The 22,656-nt window shown below is 36.7% G+C and overlaps 1 protein-coding gene across 9 annotated transcripts in view; it reads right to left on the reverse strand.

Moving 5' to 3' along the window:
• LOC129968441 (sodium/bile acid cotransporter 7-like) overlaps nucleotides 1-22,656 on the reverse strand; it is a 100,192-nt gene that overhangs the window by 73,940 nt on the left and 3,596 nt on the right. For all 9 annotated transcript variants that reach the window (XR_008784404.1, XR_008784403.1, XR_008784407.1 and 6 more), the window contains exon 2: nucleotides 17,728-17,853. Coding sequence is in view for 2 of the 9 variants with exons in the window: in XM_056082302.1 (XP_055938277.1) it covers nucleotides 17,728-17,836 (109 nt within the window). In the remaining 7 variants the exon portion in view is untranslated. The remainder of the gene's footprint in view (nucleotides 1-17,727; nucleotides 17,854-22,656) is intronic.

Here is a 22,656-nt window from a genome sequence, read left to right on the forward strand (position 1 = left end):
TATATATATATATATATATATATATACATACAGGGTGTTCATTAATTATTGTCGGGGTTTCCGTACCTCATAACTTTCGAATAAAAAATATTTAGCAAAAACCGATTACGTATTCGTAAATTACAACTCAAAGAATTTTACATGGCAACAATACGATCTTAGCGCATTTGCAGTCTGGGTAATTATGACGTCATAAATAAAAATGGTGACCGTGCAAGAAAAAGCAATGTGTATATTGTGGTTTTTCGAAACTAAATCAGTCATAACTACTCAACGTCGCTTCAGGACCACGTACAAGAAGGATCCTCCTTCGGGTAATTCTATCAGACGCTGGTTAACACAATTTCAGGAAACTGGTAGCGTTCTACACCGAAAGGGAACGGGAAGACCGAGCACTTCGCAGGAAACTGTTGATCGCATCCAAGAAATGTTACTCGCAGTCCACGAAAATCAAAGAGACAAGCAACTGAGCAGTGACATATGCCGCATACGACGATATGGAATGTTTTCCATAACCGCCTTCATCTAAATGCCTACAAAATGCAAATTGCGCAAGCTTTACACCCGAATGATAAACCGCGTCGTTTTGAGTTCGCTGAACAAATTTTGACTCGAATTGAGAATGATGAAAATTGCCTTCGGAAATGGTTCTTCAGTGACGAATCCACTTTTCATGTGTCAGAAAAAATGAATAAACATAATTGTAGAATATGGGGCTCGGAGAACCCGCACGATTATCGAGAACTGGAAAGAGATAGCCCAAAGGTGAATGTTTGGTGCGCTTTATCACATACTGAAGTTACTGGACCTTTCTTCTTTGCTGAAACAGTAATAAACTCCGTGACATACCTTGACATGCTGGAGATGTATGCGGTTCCTCAGATGCAGCAACATCAGCCAGATGTGATATTTCAACAGGATGGTGCACACCCACATTGGGCCATGATTGTACGTGACTGTTTAGACGAGAACTTTCCCGACAGGTGGTGTGGAAGAGGTGGACCAATCCCATGGCCTCCGAGATCACCAGATATAACACCGCTAGACTTCTTTCTATGGGGGTTTGTCAAGAACATTGTGTACAAGACCCCTGTGCCCTCCCTTGATGAACTGAAGCGCAGAATTGTTACTGCGATTCAAAATGTTACCCCACAAATGCTGGAGAACACTTGGAGGGAAATCGAATTTCGTCTCGATGTGTTACGAGCCACGAAGGGCACCCATGTGCAAATTCCTTAATATTTTTAATATTATTAATAAAATTCTTGGAGTTGTAATTTACGAATACATAATCGCCTTCAGTTGAATCCCTACAAAGTGCAAATTGTGCAAGCTTTACACTTTAATATCATTAATAAAATTCTTTGAGTTGTAATTTCCGAATTCGTAATCGGTTTTTGCGTAATATTTTTTATTCGAAAGTTATGAGGTACGGAAACCCCGACAATAATTAATGAATATATATATATATATATATATATATATATATATATATATATATATATATACAGGGTGTTGCCGAATTCGACCGACAAATTCAATGGGTGATAGTAGGCATCAAGAGGATAAAGAATCACCATACAACATGGGGTCGTTTAGGGGGTGAAAATCGCAAAAAAAAAGGGAGTCAGCGAATTGTTGGAAACTGTAAAAAAACAAAAAACAAATGGTGTTTCAATTATGAATATTTTTTAAAGTGAAAGCACATTCTTAAAGGTAATATTTCATGTAAGTAATATGCTCATTTGATGAACCAGGGGGTCATAAATTATTGAAAACGAAAAAGTAGTATAGAACCATTATCTGCAAAAATATTAAAACTTTAAGAAAAATAAAAGCTTGAAAATATAAGGAATTTTATACTCTTTAATTTGATATAAGTCTGTAGTGTGAAAATTGAGGAGGTTTTAAGATATTCAAGAAAAACTAATATGGTTTCCGGGAAACATCGCTTCAACATCGGCACCAATGTTTACAGAATGTATTGCAAAATTCTATCGAAAAATTCAGAGGAATAATAGTAGGCATCAAGGCGATAAGAATTTTCAACGAAATATAAAGTCTCAAACGACGGTGAAAATTTATTTGCTGGAATACAGATACAGCATACATTTACAGCACAGAAATTTTAACATAAGAAAGGAGGCGATGAGAAACTTTTATAAAAAATTGCTCAATGTTGCGACCGCGAAGGTAATTACATAACCGACACCGACGTTTAAAGGACCACCGGACGCGCTCAAACATACCAGATGTGCTTGCGATTTCTACAGCAGCGACGACGATCCGTGCTACGAGATCTTTCAATGTATCCAAAGGTGTCTGATAAACAAGAGATTTCATATGTCCCCAAAAGAAGAAATCAAAGGGATTGAAGTCCGGGGAACATGAGACCAATCAACAGATCCACCACATCCAATCCACGTCCCAGGATATATATCATCTAGGTAGTTACGCAAAGAATTCAAAAAATGCGCTGGAGCACCATCCTGGATTAACCACATGTTCCGGCGTGCAATGGCCGGTATTTCCTGCATTAAATCCGTAAGGACGTGCTGCAAGAAAAAAAGGTACTTTGCGCCACTGAGGCGTTCGGGCCCTGCATTTGGCCTCGTTACTTTGAAGGATCCTGTCTCCCGCAACCGTCTATTAATATTTGCAAAGGTGCTGTGGTGTGGACAACGTCCACTTGGATATTACTATTGGTATATTCTTTGTGCTAGCCGTCCATTACCATCCACTCGGTCGTAAATTAAACGCATATCCGCATATTCGGCATTCGTGAAATCTGACATGTTGTTTGCGAATGAAACTTATCGACAATAAATTCTGCACTGCTCTTTAATGAATACAAGCTGCTTTTATATTCCACGAACGCATGGAAAATTTAGATACGAGAAAGCTTCTTCTTCTCGACTACCTTGTTCCAAATACTTGTATTCATAGGGTCATTCTCTTCGCCAGGCTAATTGTCTCTTCGATGTCTGTTTTTGCGATTTTCACAGAATAAACGTCTCCTGCGACCTTATGTTTTTATGATAATTTTTCATCTCCTTAATGCCTACTATCACTTCTCTAAATTTACCTTTCGAATTTGGCATCACCCTCTGTAAACATCGGTACCGATGTTGCAGCGATGTTTCCTAGCAAACATTTTAGTTTTTCTTGAATATCTTAAAACCTCCTCAATTTTCACACTACAGACTTATATCAAATTAAAGAGTATAAAATTCCTTATATTTTCAAGCTTTTATTTTTCTTAAAGTTTTAATATTTTTGCAGATAATGGTTCTAAACTACTTTTTCGTTTTCAATAATTTACGACCCCCTGGTTCATCAAATGAGCATATTACTTACATGAAATATTGCCTTTAAGAATGTGCTTTCACTTTAAAAAAAATTCATAGTTGAAACACCTTTTGCTACATTTTTATTAATTTTTTACGATTTCCAAAAGTTTGCCGACTCCTTATATTTTTGCGATTTTCACCCCCCTAAACGTCGTTTGGGACCCCATGTTGTATGGTGATTCTTTATCCTCCTAATGCCTACTATCACCTCTCTGAATTTGTCGGTCGGATTCGGCAACACCCTGTATAATTATTTAACATATCATTTTTTTCAGGAATTAAATTTTAAAAGAAGAAGCTTATTCAATTTAATTGGCAGGAATAGTTATCCCGAAACTTTCCAACCTACTCGCTAATAAATGTATCCCCTTCCCCCTGTGAAATCGTGGACACTAAGTGCTCATATTTTTGCTTTCAGACACCCGCATATGAGTTTTGTGCTTCATAGTACGACGAAGAGAATCAATTCTGCTAAGTGAATGCCTTTTCTTCAATCGACTGAAATCAAAATTTAACACAGAACTGCAGTTTTAATATCGCGATCACATATCAAATTTCATTTACCCAAGTCGCTGTGTTTCCGCTATCGTGTTCACAGGCATGCAAAAGTACAGACTGTCAGCTCTTTGATAGATTTAATTCAAAATTCGATAAGTATCTAATTTTAAACGCTCAATTTGCATGCCGATTTTATTCGAATAGCTATTTACGTGCACGCTTGTAGCCGAACAGGCAGATTACATTTCAATGGATTTCATTCAAAATTTGATGGAAATCTATAAATTTATTGCAAAGACCACGCAACCAAATTTCAGTTTGTCTACTCAACACGTTTTAGAGCTATTGTGTTCACAGACTTATAGACAGACATAATTCCCAAACTGTGCTTCATGGACTCTGGGAAGTCTGAAATTTTGAGATTGTCAAAATATCGAATTGAATTTTTTGACGATTGCAAAGTTTTCTCTTTGTATATTTCATCCTACTAGTAAGTAAAAATGGGCTTAAGTTCCTAAATCACTAAATATTTTTATGAATTTTAATAAATTTTATTATAAACTGAGGATTATTATGGAAAAATTTTTTATTCTTTCTGAACCTCTAACTGAAATAAATATTGTCATATTCTATAATTTAGCATATTTTCTGATAAAGAAATATTAATTTCAAATGACAAACAAAATTAAATAACATTTCAGAGGGAGTTTCAAAAGTGCATATTGAGTAGCATTAAATTTAAATTTTTGATATGGTAAAAGAAAAGCGAGAAAAAAGTCTGAAAATAAAATTTTACAAACATAGAAACAGATATTGAAAGGCATCAAAATATTTCTTGACTATTTCAGAGAGCAGAAAAAACGATTATTCAACTTGCTTTACAGATTCGGTGTGGCTCTCCGTTAGATTTCAATACGGAGGAAACTAAACAAAAAGCAATAAAAGAATTTTTACTTTAAATATTTAATCATTATTTATAACTTACTGAATTTAGAATGTTTCCATTAATTTAGAAAAAAAATGCAGTCATATTATTCCCATTCATTCCAGTGCTCTGACATTCTTGAAAAAGACAGAGGTGAAAAAATAAATAAATAAAATCCACTCATTATTGGCAACTCCGATTCACGTAGAAAAGAGAAATTGCACTATAACTTTAGAATTTAACGATTGGTTTAAACGATTACTATACGAAATTAATTCTTTTCATTGGATAAACAAAAGATTGACAGATATTCTTTTTATGCGTTTAGCTTAATGCCGAATTTACGCTCGGCCAGTAGACAGCGTGTATGCGGAAAGGCTGAAAAATGCTGTTCAGTCGATGGCAAAAAAAATCGTCACGACGGGACAACAACGCGGTATTGTAGTTTTTTCTTATTGCGCATGCGTTTGTAGAATTTGGCAATGTTTTTTGGCGTGCAAAAATTGATCAATGCGAGGTTGTGTGTGTGTGTGTGTGCATTTTAATAATTTACTTACCATTTTTTTTCTATAGTTCTCCAAATTTAGGTATGTTGACCCGTTTTTTTTACCATGTTTCTTTGAGTAAATATCATCCATCATTTTAATACGATACACAATGAACAAGAAAAATTCAAGGACGCCAAAACGGCAATGTATAACCAAGCGTGGAACGCCTTGTAATGAATCAGCTTCTTCCTGGGTGACCACTGTGACATTCCTTTTTCCCACACTCGATAATGTACATTCCGGGCCATTCTTCATCAACGAAACTCCCACAGTGTTAAGTGCCTCCAGATTGCCAAATGGAAGACCCTCCTTTTAAGTACGGTCATCTGGCCATTTAGTGCTAATCCAGATAAGGAACCACACGTGCGTTTCCCAGGGAAATAAATCGTGTCTTCGAAAGGCGACAGTGTCAAACACTCCAGATGTCCTGCATTTTTCCCATGGTGGAGGGTGAATCATCAATGGACATTTTCCCACGGGCGACCAGAGACGATTCAGGTTGTTCTGAACGGTGATTGGGTAACAGGGAGTCTGAGAGGAAAATAAAAGGTGAGATTTTTCGGAAGAAGACGGAGAGAAGCTTCGTGTGAATCAGAGGGAGAAGCTTCGTGTGAACCAAGGAGGAGAAGCTTCGTGTGAATCGGACTTCTGCGTAGAATTCCACCCGAAGAAAATTCGGTGGATTCCGAGAGCTACCCCCGGAGTAGCCTAAGACGCCAACAGCCTGTTAGCTGTTCTTGTAAAGTTGTTTCCTTCGAAATGGTTCGAGGAACTATTCTTGTGTAATTTTCGTGTTGTAAATAGCATCATTCATTTAACCTAGATTAGAAAGAGTTGTTTTTATGTAATAAAGCTGTAAATAAAAAAATTTGATCATATCGCTACCTGTTTTTGGATCGAGACTTTACAGCTTTAATATTTGGTGGCAGCGGTGGGATAGAACTTTGCGCGGTAAGCTATCATTAGCTAACTGGACTTGCGTTTCAGACTCAGAGATTTCTAGTCTGAGAAAACTTACAATATCTAGGTTAAAGTTACTTTTAAAAAAGTTGCGTGGTAATTGCCAACTTCAAGATCGACGAGTGGAACTCAAAGCGAGGAAGAATCGCTGAGCTGCAAGAGCGTACTGACCCAAGTTAGAAAGGAATTCTCCAGCCGCAAGTTCGACGAGTGGACTCAACTTCGATTGGAATTCCCTCTACCTCCAACCTGGTATCAACCAACCGACGAAGTGTTCCGAGTCTCCTGCACACCGGTGAGTGCTTCCTAACTTTCCTTTCTCCAGAGGCAGTAAATTTATTATAAAGGTAACTGTCGATCACTGAAGTAAAATTTGAAATGTCAGTGTAGCATTTTAGAATTGGCTATTAAAGCAATGCAGTAAAGAAATTTTTAATTAGTTGGGACTAATTATAAAGATTAAAATTTTGGTGTACAAGTTCTGTTAATAAGTTATAGAAGTAATGTTAAATTGTAGATGCTAATTAACTTGTAAATGCTAAATGTAACCACAGGTTTCAGTGGCTGAACCAAATGCATTCGATGAATGATAACTTTGACTTTTTTCGAATGTGTATTAGATGAAAAATTGTGTGACAGTTTGCAGTAATTAGTTGAATAGAAATCTGCTGATTTCAGTAAATTATTCAAAACTGGTGAAATAGTTAATAGAATTTATTTTGTGTATTGTATAAATCAACTGTGTTTTATGTGTATTGTTGATACATAAAGGAGTTCCTTGTATTTAAAATCAGTTGAGTTTTGTGTAGCTTAAAATATTTTTTTTGAGAGTAAGATAGCTAATCAGTTTGTAAGTAGAATTAAATTAAGAAATGGCTTTCTTAAACAGAGCGTTAAAAATAGATTTATTCTCCCTGACGGAAGAATTAGGGATCGAGACTGACCCCTCAAATAAAGTAGTAGATCTGATCAGGAAAATTAAAGAGTTCCCAGATATTGACTTCGTAAAAGATAGATATGAAGTTATAGTGGAAGAACGAAAAACAGAGAAAGAGCGCGTAGAGGCAGAATTACAAGCTGAAAGGCAGCGCGAACGGGAATTTGAGTTGGAGCGTTTAAGAATATCTAATTCCTCGGAAATTAATAGCTCACATTCAAGCCGAAATGAAAATTCTAGACCGCGAAGAGATATTAAGCATTTAATGCCTAAGTTTGATAGTAACCAAACTGATATGTCAATTTATCTGACATTACTAGAGAGGCAATTAAAAACCGCCGAGATTGACGAGGCTGAATGGGTCTCTCAACTACTGTCATTATTGCCGTTAGATTTGGCTCACATCATAGCGAAAGAACCGGAAGACAAAGCTCAGGATTACGAGCATATTAAACAAGTTTTGCTGGAACGATTTAAGATAAAAACTGAGACATATAGGCAGCGTTTCGTGAGCCATCAGAAAAAACCGAACGCATTGTGGAAGGAATTAATTTTTGATCTGGAACATTTCTTAGATGGTTGGCTTTCGGGATCGGGTGTAACGGATTTTACCGGGCTAAAGAAATTGCTAATCACCGACCAGATAAAAAAAACGCGTCCCGAGCCAGATAAGAGACCATTTTCTAGACGTATGGTCGGAGTTCGTGGATCCTTTTGTTCTAGCCGAGAAACTGGACCACTACGAATCGGTGCGGACGAAATCCAACTTTGTAAAATTCCCCGAAAGAAAAATGGTTGCGAGAAACAGACCGTTTTCGCCTAAGAAAGAAGAGAAGTATAAAGCGACGGAAAGAATGGCAAACGCTAAACCCAATGAGAATAAATCGTGGAGGAATTTAGCCCCACAAAGGAATTGGAGGGGAGACAATTTTGATCAGCGGAAACAATTACAATGTTATGAATGTCTGTCTACGACGCATTTAAGGCCAAACTGCCCTCAATTAAAAAGGAATCAACCGACAGAGCAGATAAATCACGTAGGAAGCGCGCACGAAAATGAATTATTTGCTCCCTATATAAGTGAAGGATCCGTTAACGGATCGGAAATTAAAATTCTCCGGGATTCAGGCGCCAGCGTAGATATCGTTACACGAAATTACGTCAGTAATGCAGATTTTACCGGTGAGGTAATTTGGGTGAAACAACCATTGGACTTAGATTTGAGGTGTTTGCCTCTGGCACGTGTAAAGCTCAATAGCCCAGAGTTCGGGGAGGTCGTCACAAAGGCCGCTATTGTTGATTCATCTCTCGATCAAGGAATTTACCTTCTTAGTAACGCCACGGCCGAGTTACTTAACAAACGTATCAGTATTGCCACTGTGAATGCTGTCACTACTCGTTCACAAAAGAAGGGGGAAACGCGAAAGGGGATGGAAACGCAAGGAGAATAGAAAGCGGGACAGGAGGGAAGAATGAGATAGAACCTGAAATGCAACTGAGAGAAGAATCGTTACCACCCATTGAGATAGGGGAAGGAGCTGAAGATTTATTCACTCCGTTCAAGATAACTCAAGAAGAATTTTCAAAGGCTCAAATGGACTGCGGAACCTTGGAAGAATGTAGGGAACGCGTTAACAAAGGACATGAGGGATTTAAAAAGGAAAAGGGATTGTTTTTTAGGGTAACAAAAGATCATTTAGGAAACCCGAGATCTCAATTAATTGTGCCGAAAAAATTCAGACCGGCAATATTAGAGATGTGCCACGAGTCGACGTCGGCACATCTGGGGGTAACTAAAACGAAAGATAGGGCCCTAAAATATTATTTTTGGCCAAATTGTGTAAAGGATATCGAGAATTACGTTCGCTCGTGTGATCCTTGTCAACGAATCGGTAAACCAAGGGAGAAGACAAAGGCCCCTCTCAAATTAGTTCCCGTTATATCGGAAATTTTTAGCAAATTAAATATTGATTGCGTAGGACCATTACCCATTAGTGAGAAAAACAATCGATATTTGTTAACGGCGATGTGTATGTCTTCAAAATATCCGAATGCAATCCCTATAGAAGACCTTACGTCAATCACAGTGATAAATGCTATGTTAAACGTTTTTAGTAGAATGGGGTTCCCCCGTGAGATACAGTGTGATTGGGGTACTTCGTTCACTAGCTATTTAACCACAGAATTTTTTGATAAGTTCGGAATAAAAGTCACTCATTCATCTGTGCGGCATCCCCAGACAAACCCGGTAGAGCGTTTCCACAAAACCATTAAGCGACTTCTAAAGGTACTATGTTTAGAGTCCGGAAAGGATTGGGAGAAAAATCTTCCCGCAACTCTGTTAGCTTTGAGAACGGTTACTCACGAGAGCACAGGATTTAGCCCCGCTGAGTTGGTTCACGGAAAAAACCTAAGGACTCCAGAAGTGCTGTTATACGAGCACTGGGTAGCACCGAAAGAAAACGAAACGGCGGTAGCCAAATACATGTACGACTTAATAAACCGCATGAGACGTTGTCAGGATATAGCAGTAACCAGGATGTTGGAGACGCGAGATAAGAGAAAATTATGGTATGACAAAAATGCTGTCCATCGCCAATATAAATCCGGTGATCAAGTGTTGGTGCTCGCAGCATCTATGCCGAATAAACTATCAGTACAGTGGATAGGGCCAGGCGAAATTCAATCTCAATTGTCGGAAACGAACTATATAGTGAAAATGACAGGAAAGGAGGCCAAGCCCCAAATTTTTCACGTTAATCTGTTGAAACCTTACCATAAAAGATTGGCGGAGGTGAATCTAGTGTTCCACGAGGAAAAAGTGAATGTGGAGACGGAAAATGATTTAGAGATCGCATACCCGACGGGAGACGTAAACGTGTACGATTTCGAGGAAATATCTCGAAGTAGCAACTTAGAAGAGAGGTTAACGACGGAGCAGATTGGGGAACTCAAAGAGTTGTTACATAAACATAAAACAGTTTTTTCAAATAAGCCGGGAAAAACCCATCTAGTTGAGCACGATATAGAACTGATCAGTAATCAGCCGGTTCGGTCGAAGCCATATCGCACATCACAACGCCAAGCCGAAATTTTGAAATCGGAAATAAAGCAGATGTTAGATCTGAAAATAATTGAAATGAGACAATCAGACTATACATCACCAATGCTGTTAGTAGAGGCACCGGGAAAGGCCCCAAGACCTTGTATTGATTACCGAAAATTAAATAGTGTAATTAAAACTGAGTATTTCCCCTTGCCAAATTTAGAAGAGCGAGTAGAAAGAGTCTCCGCCGCAAAATTTATTACGGTACTAGATCTAGAGAAGGGCTACTGGCAAATTCCCATGACGAAGAACGCAAGTCGGTTAGCAGCGTTCGTAACTAATTTCGGGACGTATCTCCCTCTAAGAATGCCATTTGGATTGGTGAATGCGCCATACTTTTTTAGTAAGATGATGGCTGAGATATTAGGGAATTGTGAGAAGTATGCAGTACCTTACTTAGACGATATTGCGATCTATTCCGAAACATGGGAAGAACACTTGAAACATGTTGACGAGGTTCTTAAAAGAATAGGAGCGGCAAATCTAACCGTGAAACCATCAAAATGTCAGCTAGCACAGAGCCGGACGAAATATTTAGGACATATGGTAGGAGATGGCGTTCGAACACCAGCCGAAGCAAAAATCAAAGCAGTGATAGATTTTCCTACCCCCAAAACAAAAACTCAGATACGAGCTTTCCTTGGGCTAGCGGGTTATTACGAACACTATGTGGAAAAATTTTCTGTCATAGCCGCACCTTTAACCAACGCATTGAAAGGTAGGATGACGAAAGAGCAGATTAGATGGACGCCCGAATGCGAACAAGCATTCCAAGAATTAAAAATGAGTTTGACAAAAAAACCCGTCTTGCATGCCCCTGATTATACAAAAAAATTTATAGTCCAAACTGATGCGTCGGATGTAGGGATGGGAGTTGTAATGTCTCAATTAGATTCCGAAGGCAAGGAACATCCTATTTTATATCTAAATAAGAAATTTTCAGACGCGGAAAAGAAATATAGCACTACTGAAATAGAGTGTGCTAGTATAGTATACGCCATAAAGAAGCTTAAATTTTACTTGGATGGCCAGCACTTCACTATTGTCACGGACCACAATCCGTTAGTTTGGCTAAAAACCAATGCGGGTAACAACCCTAGATTGATGAGATGGTCATTGGCTTTACGACCATACAACTATACTGTCACACATAAACCGGGCAGTAAGCACCAGAATGCTGATGGTTTGAGCCGCTGTAACCTTTAAAAAAAGGAAAATCTAGTGATAAATTTTAATGTGTAAACGGTATTTTAATGTGTAAATAGTGTTTTAATGTAAATTGTTTTTTAAAATGTATTTGTATTGTATAATTGCCTCTAAGAAGGGATAGTTGGTTCCACGACCCAGTAGTGACTTTCGTCCAAGACAGGACAAAAGTCCCCTTTCAAAGGGGGGGGGGGAGAGTTGTAATGAATCAGCTTCTTCCTGGGTGACCACTGTGACATTCCTTTTTCCCACACTCGATAATGTACATTGCGGGCCATTCTTCATCAACGAAACTCCCACAGTGTTAAGTGCCTCCAGATTGCCAAATGGAAGACCCTCCTTTTAAGTACGGTCATCTGGCCATTTAGTGCTAATCCAGATAAGGAACCACACGTGCGTTTCCCAGGGAAATAAATCGTGTCTTCGAAAGGCGACAGTGTCAAACACTCCAGATGTCCTGCATTTTTCCCATGGTGGAGGGTGAATCATCAATGGACATTTTCCCACGGGCGACCAGAGACGATTCAGGTTGTTCTGAACGGTGATTGGGTAACAGGGAGTCTGAGAGGAAAATAAAAGGTGAGATTTTTCGGAAGAAGACGGAGAGAAGCTTCGTGTGAATCAGAGGGAGAAGCTTCGTGTGAACCAAGGAGGAGAAGCTTCGTGTGAATCGGACTTCTGCGTAGAATTCTACCCGAAGAAAATTCGGTGGATTCCGAGAGCTACCCCCGGAGTAGCCTAAGACGCCAACAGCCTGTTAGCTGTTCTTGTAAAGTTGTTTCCTTCGAAATGGTTCGAGGAACTATTCTTGTGTAATTTTCGTGTTGTAAATAGCATCATTCATTTAACCTAGATTAGAAAGAGTTGTTTTTATGTAATAAAGCTGTAAATAAAAAAATTTGATCATATCGCTACCTGTTTTTGGATCGAGACTTTACAGCCTGAATCTATCTTATGAAATTGTGGCAAACATAAATCAGTCTCTTTCTGCACATGCGCTACCTACTAGCCGTCTTATAACTGGCCGAATGTAAACTCAGCATAACAAACTAACCGAATACCTATACTAACCTAATTCGGCGACCAGCTGTCCGCCCTTCATATTAAAAGTCATAATTTAACCATTTCAACTACCTATGATAAACTGCATATTACCAAGACAAATGAAATAATATTTTAAAGCATTCTTGCGCAACAAACATAGAGCGTACCGACTCATTAGCTACGCATGCAAAGAGACGAAATTAATTGGCGAGTAAAAGTGACATAATCCAGCGATTCTCAACCTATGGGGCGCGCCCCCCTAGGGAGGCGCGAGCACACAAGAAGGGGGGAGCGAGAATAACCAAGAGAAAATATTATTTAAAAGAGAAAAAGAGAAAATATTATGACTGAAAGGGAAGCACACATACACATAGAAAACAAAATACATTTCGAAACATTTAATAACTTATTGAAGTAAAACAACTTACTTAATCAAAACATACTAAATTAAAAACAAATTTAATAATTATTAGTGACTTCCTTGGGCCTGTCTTGCAGAGCAAAGTTTTTCGAAGGAAGGCTTAATATTAGAAATAGCCAGTCTCAGTTCTCGAATATGTCGACCAAGTACCTCAATTTCATCACAAATAAACTATCGCGAAAATTCTCGGCCTCCTATCTGTTTTCGTCTACTAGGAAATGGCGATTTCTTCTCTTAATTCATAAACAAGCTGCAAAAATGTCCCACGTGATGACCATCTTGCCTCGCAATAAAATAGTAACGCTGAATGTACTGAACCCATGTCTTCACAAAGTGAAGAAAAGATTCTCGATTTCAGGGGTCTCATTTTTATATAATTTACTACGGTTCAACTGTAGTTAACACAATATTCAAACCAGGACTCATTTCTTTCGAAACCAAAGTTTCTCTGTGGATCATGCAATGTGTGTACTGAGGCGATTTTTGTTTTAAAAAAGTGTTTGTATATCTTGGAATCTTTCGGACATTAAACGAGCATCATCGGTGCATATTCTGACGCAATTTTTCCATTCTATGTTTGCTTCGTTCATAAAATCATTTAAAATAGCAAATAATGATGTTTTGAGTTCTATTGGTTTGCAGAAAAGTAGTTCTATTACTGTCATATTACCACAAATTCGAACATGGTAATTAATTACATGAGCATTTTTATTACTATCTGTTGTTTCGTCAAGCTGTATTGAAAACAATTTATCACGCAAATTGTTATGATTGTTATTACTTGTTATATGATTTTAATTTTAATTTGAAGAATTCTCTGGGTTTGTTGACGTACTCACTATGAAGCGTTTCCGAATGTCATTTAAGTTTATTAGGTTTCAAGCTGTCCGCGGCCAACAATTTTGAGCAAAATATACACAGGGGCCTTTTTTCTTCATTTACTTCAGTACTGGTAAACCCAAAATTTAAGTATTCTTGAGAATATTTCTTTGATTTTATTTTCGGAACTACGCTTGTCTGTGTACTTGTTGATGCTTGACTATCGTCTAATGCTTGCTTACTTCCGCTTAAAAATTTATTCATGAGTCTGCATAAATATGCTGCAGTGAATATTTTATATGGTAATTGCAATTAATACGAAAACATATATAACATACAAATTCACAATTGATTCGATAGCGATAAAAGGATCGACTCGAAATGAGACTGGCTGGATATGAAACTTGCGTATCGAATATTTTCCTTCTTCTTATGAGAAAACATTTACTCCGCGCATGCTCGAGACGGCCTCGGTCGTGTGGATTCTCTTGCACAAACATTCCTATTTTTTCCACTTTCGTTTTGTTTTCTTCACGTCTCGTTTTATTTCTTTTATTATTCGAAAAAATGTATTCCCCGTTTCTAAATTTAGCTCACCCCGTCTAGGTTAACTTTCATTGATGAATTTTTCTACTTTCATATTCTTTAACGTTATCTCCCTATTTGGCTTTCATTTCAAATATAATATTTAAATTTTCTCCGCTTTCATTCGCTTCATCTGTTCACTATCCGCTTGTCCAAAATGCAAGATGTGGTTTCTCGCCAACGTTGGCTCGCTTTTACTGTTGTTTTGGCAGTTAATTAAAAATAATTTAAAAACAGAATCCAAAATACTCAATATACATTATTGTTGTATACATTTTAATGTAAGGGGGGGGGCGCGATGAAAGTTATGATTGAAAACTGGGCCACGAATACTGAAAGGTTGAGAAACGCTGTCATAATCTATTTGTTAATGGCTGCGTTATAGTTTTATTTTGCGGTCACTCTAAACATGGGGATGGTTGGACGGGCAAGCGATCAGTGATGACCTATCTAGATCGTGAATTTCCTGTGGGAAGAAATAGACGAAATCTAATGAGGGGTTGAGGTTGAGTGACTCGACAATTTTTTTCCTTATTATTTTAACTATAAATTGCTGATGTAATATTATCGTCTTTTTTTTTTGTCATATATATATATCTTATAAACTTCCTGAATAACACGACTTTCAAAATTATTTCGTTATTATTTTTTTTTTTACGCCGTATTCCCGTCAATGTTTATTCTTCCAGAACTACATTTGGCTTTTTTTCATTTTTTAAAAGAAAATGTAAAAAGTGAAAACTCTGTGAACCAGATCGAAGGGGGGAGTGACTATGGATAAAAACAAATTCCGACTGTTTAGCACTATGATATACATCAAAATAGATTTTGAGGCCCCTTCGGTTCTCGAGGCGACCACCTCCACTGTATTTGCGTAAAATAAAACATTCATATTTGTTACTCAGCCTGTTGGACTTTCCGCCGTACACTTATCTTGTGGACACAGAGATGTCCTGTAACAAGCATATTTATCAGATCTAACTTTCCTTCATCCATTTTTATCTCATAAAATATATTTATAATACACTTTTCTACATTCATTTTCACCTCATAGAATATACTTTTACGTTTGAACCAGCTAGTTTAAACTGAGAAGCTAAGTTTTATTAATTATATTGTGAATTAAGATAAGCAGTATTTTCTAATATAAAAATGAATATTAGGCATGAATTTAATGAAATATTTGAATAAATTTCTTATAATTAGTTAATTAACAATTAGCATTTGCCAATTATAACGAAATACTAAAGATGTAAAATTTGTTATTTTCCAATCATTAATTCATATTGTAATGCACAGAACTTACATCGAATGATGTGATAGTTGGTCGCCATTGGCGACGTCTGCAGAAAGGATTGGCGAGATTCCCCGCCGCCGTTGAGGTTATTGTTTTTTTTTTTAAAGATTTGATTGAGAAGAGTTTGTGTGGCGGAAGCGCAGTGGATGACTATGTTTTAATTTAATTTTAAATTGATATTTCTTAAGAGAAATTTGAGTAATTAGTTTTTTTAGGCGTGTTTTATAAGAATTATAACACGCTCGTGTCATTACAAACTATATTAATCAATAGCTAAAATTTCAGCATTTCTATGAAGTAAAGCAAAATTCTAAGGAGCCAGAGAAAATTAAAAGAATTGGAATGTTCAATGTTTTGATACCTAGTTATAACCATTTGAGCTTAAAAAGAAGTAGCAAAATAAGAAAATGCTGATTTTAACAAAATATTTTTACAAATTATAAAATCAAGACAAATCAGTTTCGTCTGATGTATTTAATCCTTAAACAGATCAAAATTGCTTTTACTGTTCTTGACGTCTAATTTATTAATCTTACTTTATCTGTCCATTTTATTTCCTAAAATTAAACAACTGAAATGCTCTTTTGATTACAAAAGTTGAAAGTATGGTTTAAAGACTTCGGAAGCCTGTTTCTCACAGCTTATTATTCTATAACAATAATTAGTCAATTAAAAATAAATTTGTTTATATTTAAATATAGTCTTAAATACCCATTTGCTGATAATGATGATGTCGTGTCCGCGTTACCACGGAATGGGGATGCAGTAGCTTCTGAGGGTAAAGACCCATGAGAACCCGAGGGCAGAAGTCTGATTCTAGCTCATATGAAGATGAAACTCACACATTCGCTTGCACACCCCTTTTTACAGAGGGGCACATTCACACCCCTCACAGATCGAACACAGATGGAGAACAACCATGCCCGAACCGGGATGCCCAGATCACGGGGAAGATACGCTACCCCTATGCAAGGACGCCGGCAAATACCCATTTACTACATATGACAAATAGTTCCTCTGCTTTTTCGTTATAAAAGAGATAAAAGAATTCTAATTAATTACAAAATTCTTTTTAATTTATATTAACAGCTTATTATTGCAATTAATGAAAATAAACTTTAAAAATAATACAAAAATAGTTTTTCATCCCATAACATTACCTTTAATGTGACAATGGTGTAGCATAGGTAAATGGGTTAAATACATGTTTATTTCATTCCTAGTCATTACTTGAGACATGGTATTTTTTTTTTTTTTTCACTTTCTCTCTCATAAATGCATTTATGTTTTGTCCTTACTGTTTTTCCTAAAATAAATGTCATTGATAGATGATAATATATCGCAAGTTGCAATCTCATCCAAGATTTCAAAATTTGCATGGAAGCTTGTTTTAGATTCATAAATATTTCTAAGCAACAGAAAATCATGTTCACTTAAAAATTTAATCAAAATTATTTAAGTAATGATAAAATAATCTTTCAATTACTTCATCAACTACTATTAATTTTTTCCGAACAGCAAGACTTATTTAAATGGGCTGCAAGCAGAAAGGGTTAAGAAATCCTAATATAAATTGATACACACTCAGTAATAAGTAATAGATAACCATAATATATCTACTTTGGGAGAATAAAACATAATATCCATTAATATGCATACTTCAGATATTTTACAATACTGAGGTAAAGCATTTAATGAATTCACAATTCTATGCATTAATTATTTGATCAATTAATCAGTAACAGACAGCTAGAGAATAAAATAAACAATTTGTTGTATTGTCCAACTATGCTATTATATAAAATAATTAATTAAAACATTAAAAAAAAAAGTTTACACTTTACCTGACTATCTTTTATTATTTTTTATCTTTCACATTTTATTTGTTTCTCACACTTGTATTTTATTTTCTACCTTTCACATTTTATTTTATTTGTTAAATAATTCGATATTTTCTGAAATAACAGATTTTATACTTTCACAGTAACTTATTTAATTATTGTGATGACTGAATTCATTATTTTAACTTACCTCCTCTAGCACCAACTTGTGGATAAAGATAAGCCAAAAATATAGAAGCAAGGACAGATATTAAAAATGGTTTATTTAAAAATTTGATGATAGTTTTCTCCATTCCCATGTTTCATGACATTGTAACTGAAAATACAAAAAGTAAGACTGAAATTATTTTCACAAGAATAGATTCTTCATTTAAAACATAACTCTCAAATAAAATCCCCTAAATCATGATAAATTATTTATTAATTATCATGTTAAAACTGAACAATACTTTTCTGTTTTAGAAATATTTGCCACATACTCTAAATGATGCAGCAAAATGTGACTTTTATACATGTGTGGCAGGTTATCAATACATTACACAAGACATATGTTTGTTCATGTGTCTGGCAAATTTTGTTCATGTGCCTGTTCTTTGGAAAGAGGCACATTCCCGCCTGCTGTCGAATGGAAAAGCATCAAATAGGTTTTAAAGCAAAAATTATAAGAAATATAATATTCTATAAATAATTCTTAATAAATGACCAAATAATAAATAAAGACATATAAAAGTATTTTGACAATTTTATTTATTAAATAATGAATAATACGTACACAAAATATTTCTTGTAAACTGTAACAGAAAGATGCAAATACATAAAAAATTTTTAACAAATATGAAGAAAATATTATATTTTCTCTCAAATAACTTAATGAATTATAACAAAATATATATACAAAACATGCCTTGTACATGCATTTCTCCTTGTACATGCATTTCACAAGTACAAGGAGAATTTAAAATTCTCACATATTCTTATCATTTTATTCATCACATTATACAAATTTATCTATTAATAAATAAAATTTAACAGACTAAATATTTTATGTTTTATTTAAATTTCATACAATTGCATAAGGACTTTTTATTGCACTGCGTTCATTGTGTTACCAAATAATAAAAAGTTGATCATTTATGTTCATGTCATTACTCAAGAATAATTAATTAAAATTAACTACCAGAATAGTTACTCACTTAAACCGAGGATTGAGATCCCAAATGAATTGACATTTGAGAAGAGAAAAATTTCTTCAAAATAAAAATTAAAAGGAATCAAATCAAACATCTTCTATAATGATGTCAAATATTTTAAAAAATACTGTGACATTACAATTATATCTTTTTCCCAATAGGGTTATTAATTTTAGCCACTTCTCAATGAACCAGAATTGAATATTGGATGTTAATTAAGAAAGAGGGTTGGATAAACATCAACATCAGAAGAAATAGAGAGGAATTTCAAAGAGAAAGACAATTTGTTTATATATTGTGAGTATTAATGTTCTACTAGTTAATGATTGAATGGTAAACATAACCTCAGTTTTGTTCCTAGCTGAGTATACCCAAAACTCTATTAAATAACTTGGCTGAATTTATTAAAAACCCTTTGCTTAAGCTTAACAATTGTAGAAACTTTGATTTAGATGATACTATTTAATATAGATAGCATTAAAAATTCAAACAAACTATTATTTGGGGGAAAGAATTTTATATAATTCAATGAGGGGAAAAAAACAGTAAATAATAAAATATATAAAAATACAAATACATTCCTTGATGTCATCTAATGTATTTTCATATATATCTGTAAGTCATAAAAAATATGAAAAAACACTTATTTCAAAAAGATCTCTAAGAAATTAATCTAGAATTTTACGGAAATTCCGTCGGACCCTCTTTGGTCAATGAAATAAACAGTCCTTCAATATGAACAATGACGGCGTTTATTAAAAACGAAGACACTAATACAAAGACAACAAATATACAGTCGAGACGAACACAGCAGCACACAGTTGCCCACGAGTAATAATCGGTAGTAATAACAACCACAGCACTCAGAGCGGCCAAACAGAATTCAGAAGAAGGAGGGAATCTATGTAACTTCACTCTATGGTTTCTCCAAACGTCTGCAATTCACCACTGTCTCCTCACTTTAGATGTATCCAACTGCCGACTCACTACTACATGACTGGCTACTCCACACACGACTCAATGCTCTTCCACAATAAACACCAGGATTCGGCACACAGCTCAATTCGGCAATCGCTTGAGTTCCAGACAATGCTTGCTCTTCTCTGGACTGATCCAACTATTCTGCCATTACATAGCTATCCTCTCAACGACTTGTTTCATGACTACGACCGACTATAGCTTTAGACTCCTTGCCTTTTATAGTTCCGGGGAGGCGGGCAGAGAAGGTTCTGGATCAATCGAGCATATCTCACTTCCTATTGGCTCAACTGCTAAAATTCTGGAAGTTTCCAGTAATATCTATTTTGTCATCAAGCTCTGGGGTCATTCACACGGCACTCGATCAGCATCCAACAGAGCTGATTATAAAACTGTCTTTCCAGTAATAGAACTAACTGTGCTGGGAAGCAACATTACAGATTTGTAATATTACTATATTCCATAAAAAGTTAAGAAATGGAGAGAAATAAATTATGTAGTGATGGTGTTCAGCATATTAAAATATCATACTGAATGGGAATCATGAGATCACTAGAATGAAGTCATTCAGAGAAATACATTACTAATTTTAATTCAGATTCTTCATGCATGTTATAAGAGGAAGAAAAAGAATGAAAAGTTGCAGAGTTTTACAAGACACAAGCACAAAAACATTTGTGATGTAATTATAATGTTACTTAAATTAATACTGACTATAAAAATTTACGTTTATCATTGATTACAATGGAACATACATTAATACTGATTACATATTGACTTCATTAACAGTTATAAGATTATGATATCACATAGTTTAATAGTGACTACATATTGACTGTATTAATACTGTTACGAAATTTCCCGGGGTTCGTTTGGATAGTGGGAGTTATATGGTGCGGAGAACACTCAATCAGCAGGCGGTAGTAGAAAATGAAACAACGACGTTTATTTACACGAAGACACACAGAACAGCACAAAGACGACAACTATATACAGCACAGAAGACGATTATCTTCAGCCGAGACGTGCAGCATACAACAGCATACACAGCAGCATACAAGACTCTACTGCAGACAGTAGCGCACAGCTTAGTTTAGCACTAGCTTGACTTTGTCGCTGCTCCGCTAATCCCTGGAAGACCAGTTCTTCACCGTCGATTCCGACTACTCTTCTCTGTCGCTTCCGACTACTCTCTGTCGCTTCCCACTACTACTCTCTGTCGCTTCCCACTACGACCGACCCTGGCAGCTGAAGTCCACTCGAATGCCAGGTATTCACCTTCGTCGCCAAAGCTTCCGCGGGAATATCTCCGCTTATTCCCGGCTCATTCTCGACGCTTGAGAATTGTCCGCAGCTCTTTACACTGGATCTTCTGAAGAGCGCATCCGTTTTTGCTGGAAGGGTCCTTCTGCGACGACGTAACATGTCCGGATGCACAGGAGATTCCTCGGCACCTACTGCATGACACTCCTTGGAGAATCCATAGCAAAGCCGAATTCTTGGAGGAAATCAAGACCGTGACAACAAGGATCAGCGATTCCAGCCATGCAGTCTTCTTCCATGTCACTATGCCAGGAGATACCAAGAGGCTTGCAGAGAGGCAGTTCCTTTAATCTTTGGAACGAATCCAATCCAAGCAGGGTCGCATCAACTCTTGCATCCATAGGCATCGAGCATGGGTCGCCACCAATAGACCCGTCCGAAGAAAGTCCATCTTCTCCATCCCCAAGTGCCTGCACTTTCGGTTCCACTTCAGGGGAGTCATTCGGAGAAGACTGTTTCAGTTCCGCAATTATTTGACATTCTCCCTGTTCGCTCCTCTCCTCATTAAACCTCGGCTCATCCTCCGGATGGCTAAGCTCCCTTTCGGCGACACCGGTCTCCATTCGATCCTCAGTCTTTTCCTCCACTTGGCTCTCACTGCTTCCTTCCATTTCTTCTGTGATAACTTGGATGTCTTCAGTTTTGTTAACTTTATCTTCTAAAATTTCTTTCCACGACGAAATTTCTTTCTTTAATTCACTTTTCATTTTTTTCATATCCGGCTTTCATTTCTTGCAAAATTCTTTCTTGTCCTGAACGCATCTCTTTCTCCAATCCGGCTTTCATCTCCTGCATTCTTTCTTGACAGGAATGCATCTCTTTCTTCATCACATCTTGTCCTTGCTTCATCTCATCCATAGATTTCTTCATCTCAGCCAACAGAGCCAGTAACTCACCATTACCGCTATCAGCCGTTTTTGCTTGGGATCTCGTCAGCACCATACACTATTAACCACTATCCCACTTCTGACACCAAATGTTACGAAATTTCCCGGGGTTCGTTTGGATAGTGGGAGTTATATGGTGTGGAGAACACTGGATCAACAGGCGGCAGTAGAAAAGGAAACAACGAAGACACACAGGACAGCACAAAGACGACAACTATATACAGCACAGAAGACGATTATCTTCAGTCGAGACGTGCAGCATACAACAAGACTCTACTGCAGACAGTAGCGCACAGCTTAATTCAGCACTAACTTGACTCCGTCGCTGCTTCGCTAATCTCTGGAAGACCAGTTCTTCACCGTCGATTCCGACTACTCTTCTCTGTCGATTCAGACTACGACCGACCCTGGGAGCTGCGGCTTCCTCCTTTTATAGGTCTCAGGAGGCGGGGCTAGAAGCCTCTTAACCAATCAGGAACGTTCGAGGCGTATCTCGGTTCCTACTGGACGGTCGGGAAAATTCTCGATGTTTCGGATATAATCTATTTTGGCCAACTGGTCGCCAAGCTCTGGGACCTCCTATGGAACCAACTATACTGGGAAGCCGCATCACAGATTCGTAATAATACTCAATTTGACACTGGATAACAAGAACAGAAAATATACAAGCATTCTGGCATATTAATTTACATTGTAAATACAGGATAAAATTGAAGATAAAAGAAAAGCATTTCATTTTTT

The sequence above is a fragment of the Argiope bruennichi genome, chromosome 5 (assembly GCF_947563725.1).
Source record: "Argiope bruennichi chromosome 5, qqArgBrue1.1, whole genome shotgun sequence".
Lineage (NCBI taxonomy): Eukaryota > Metazoa > Arthropoda > Arachnida > Araneae > Araneidae > Argiope > Argiope bruennichi.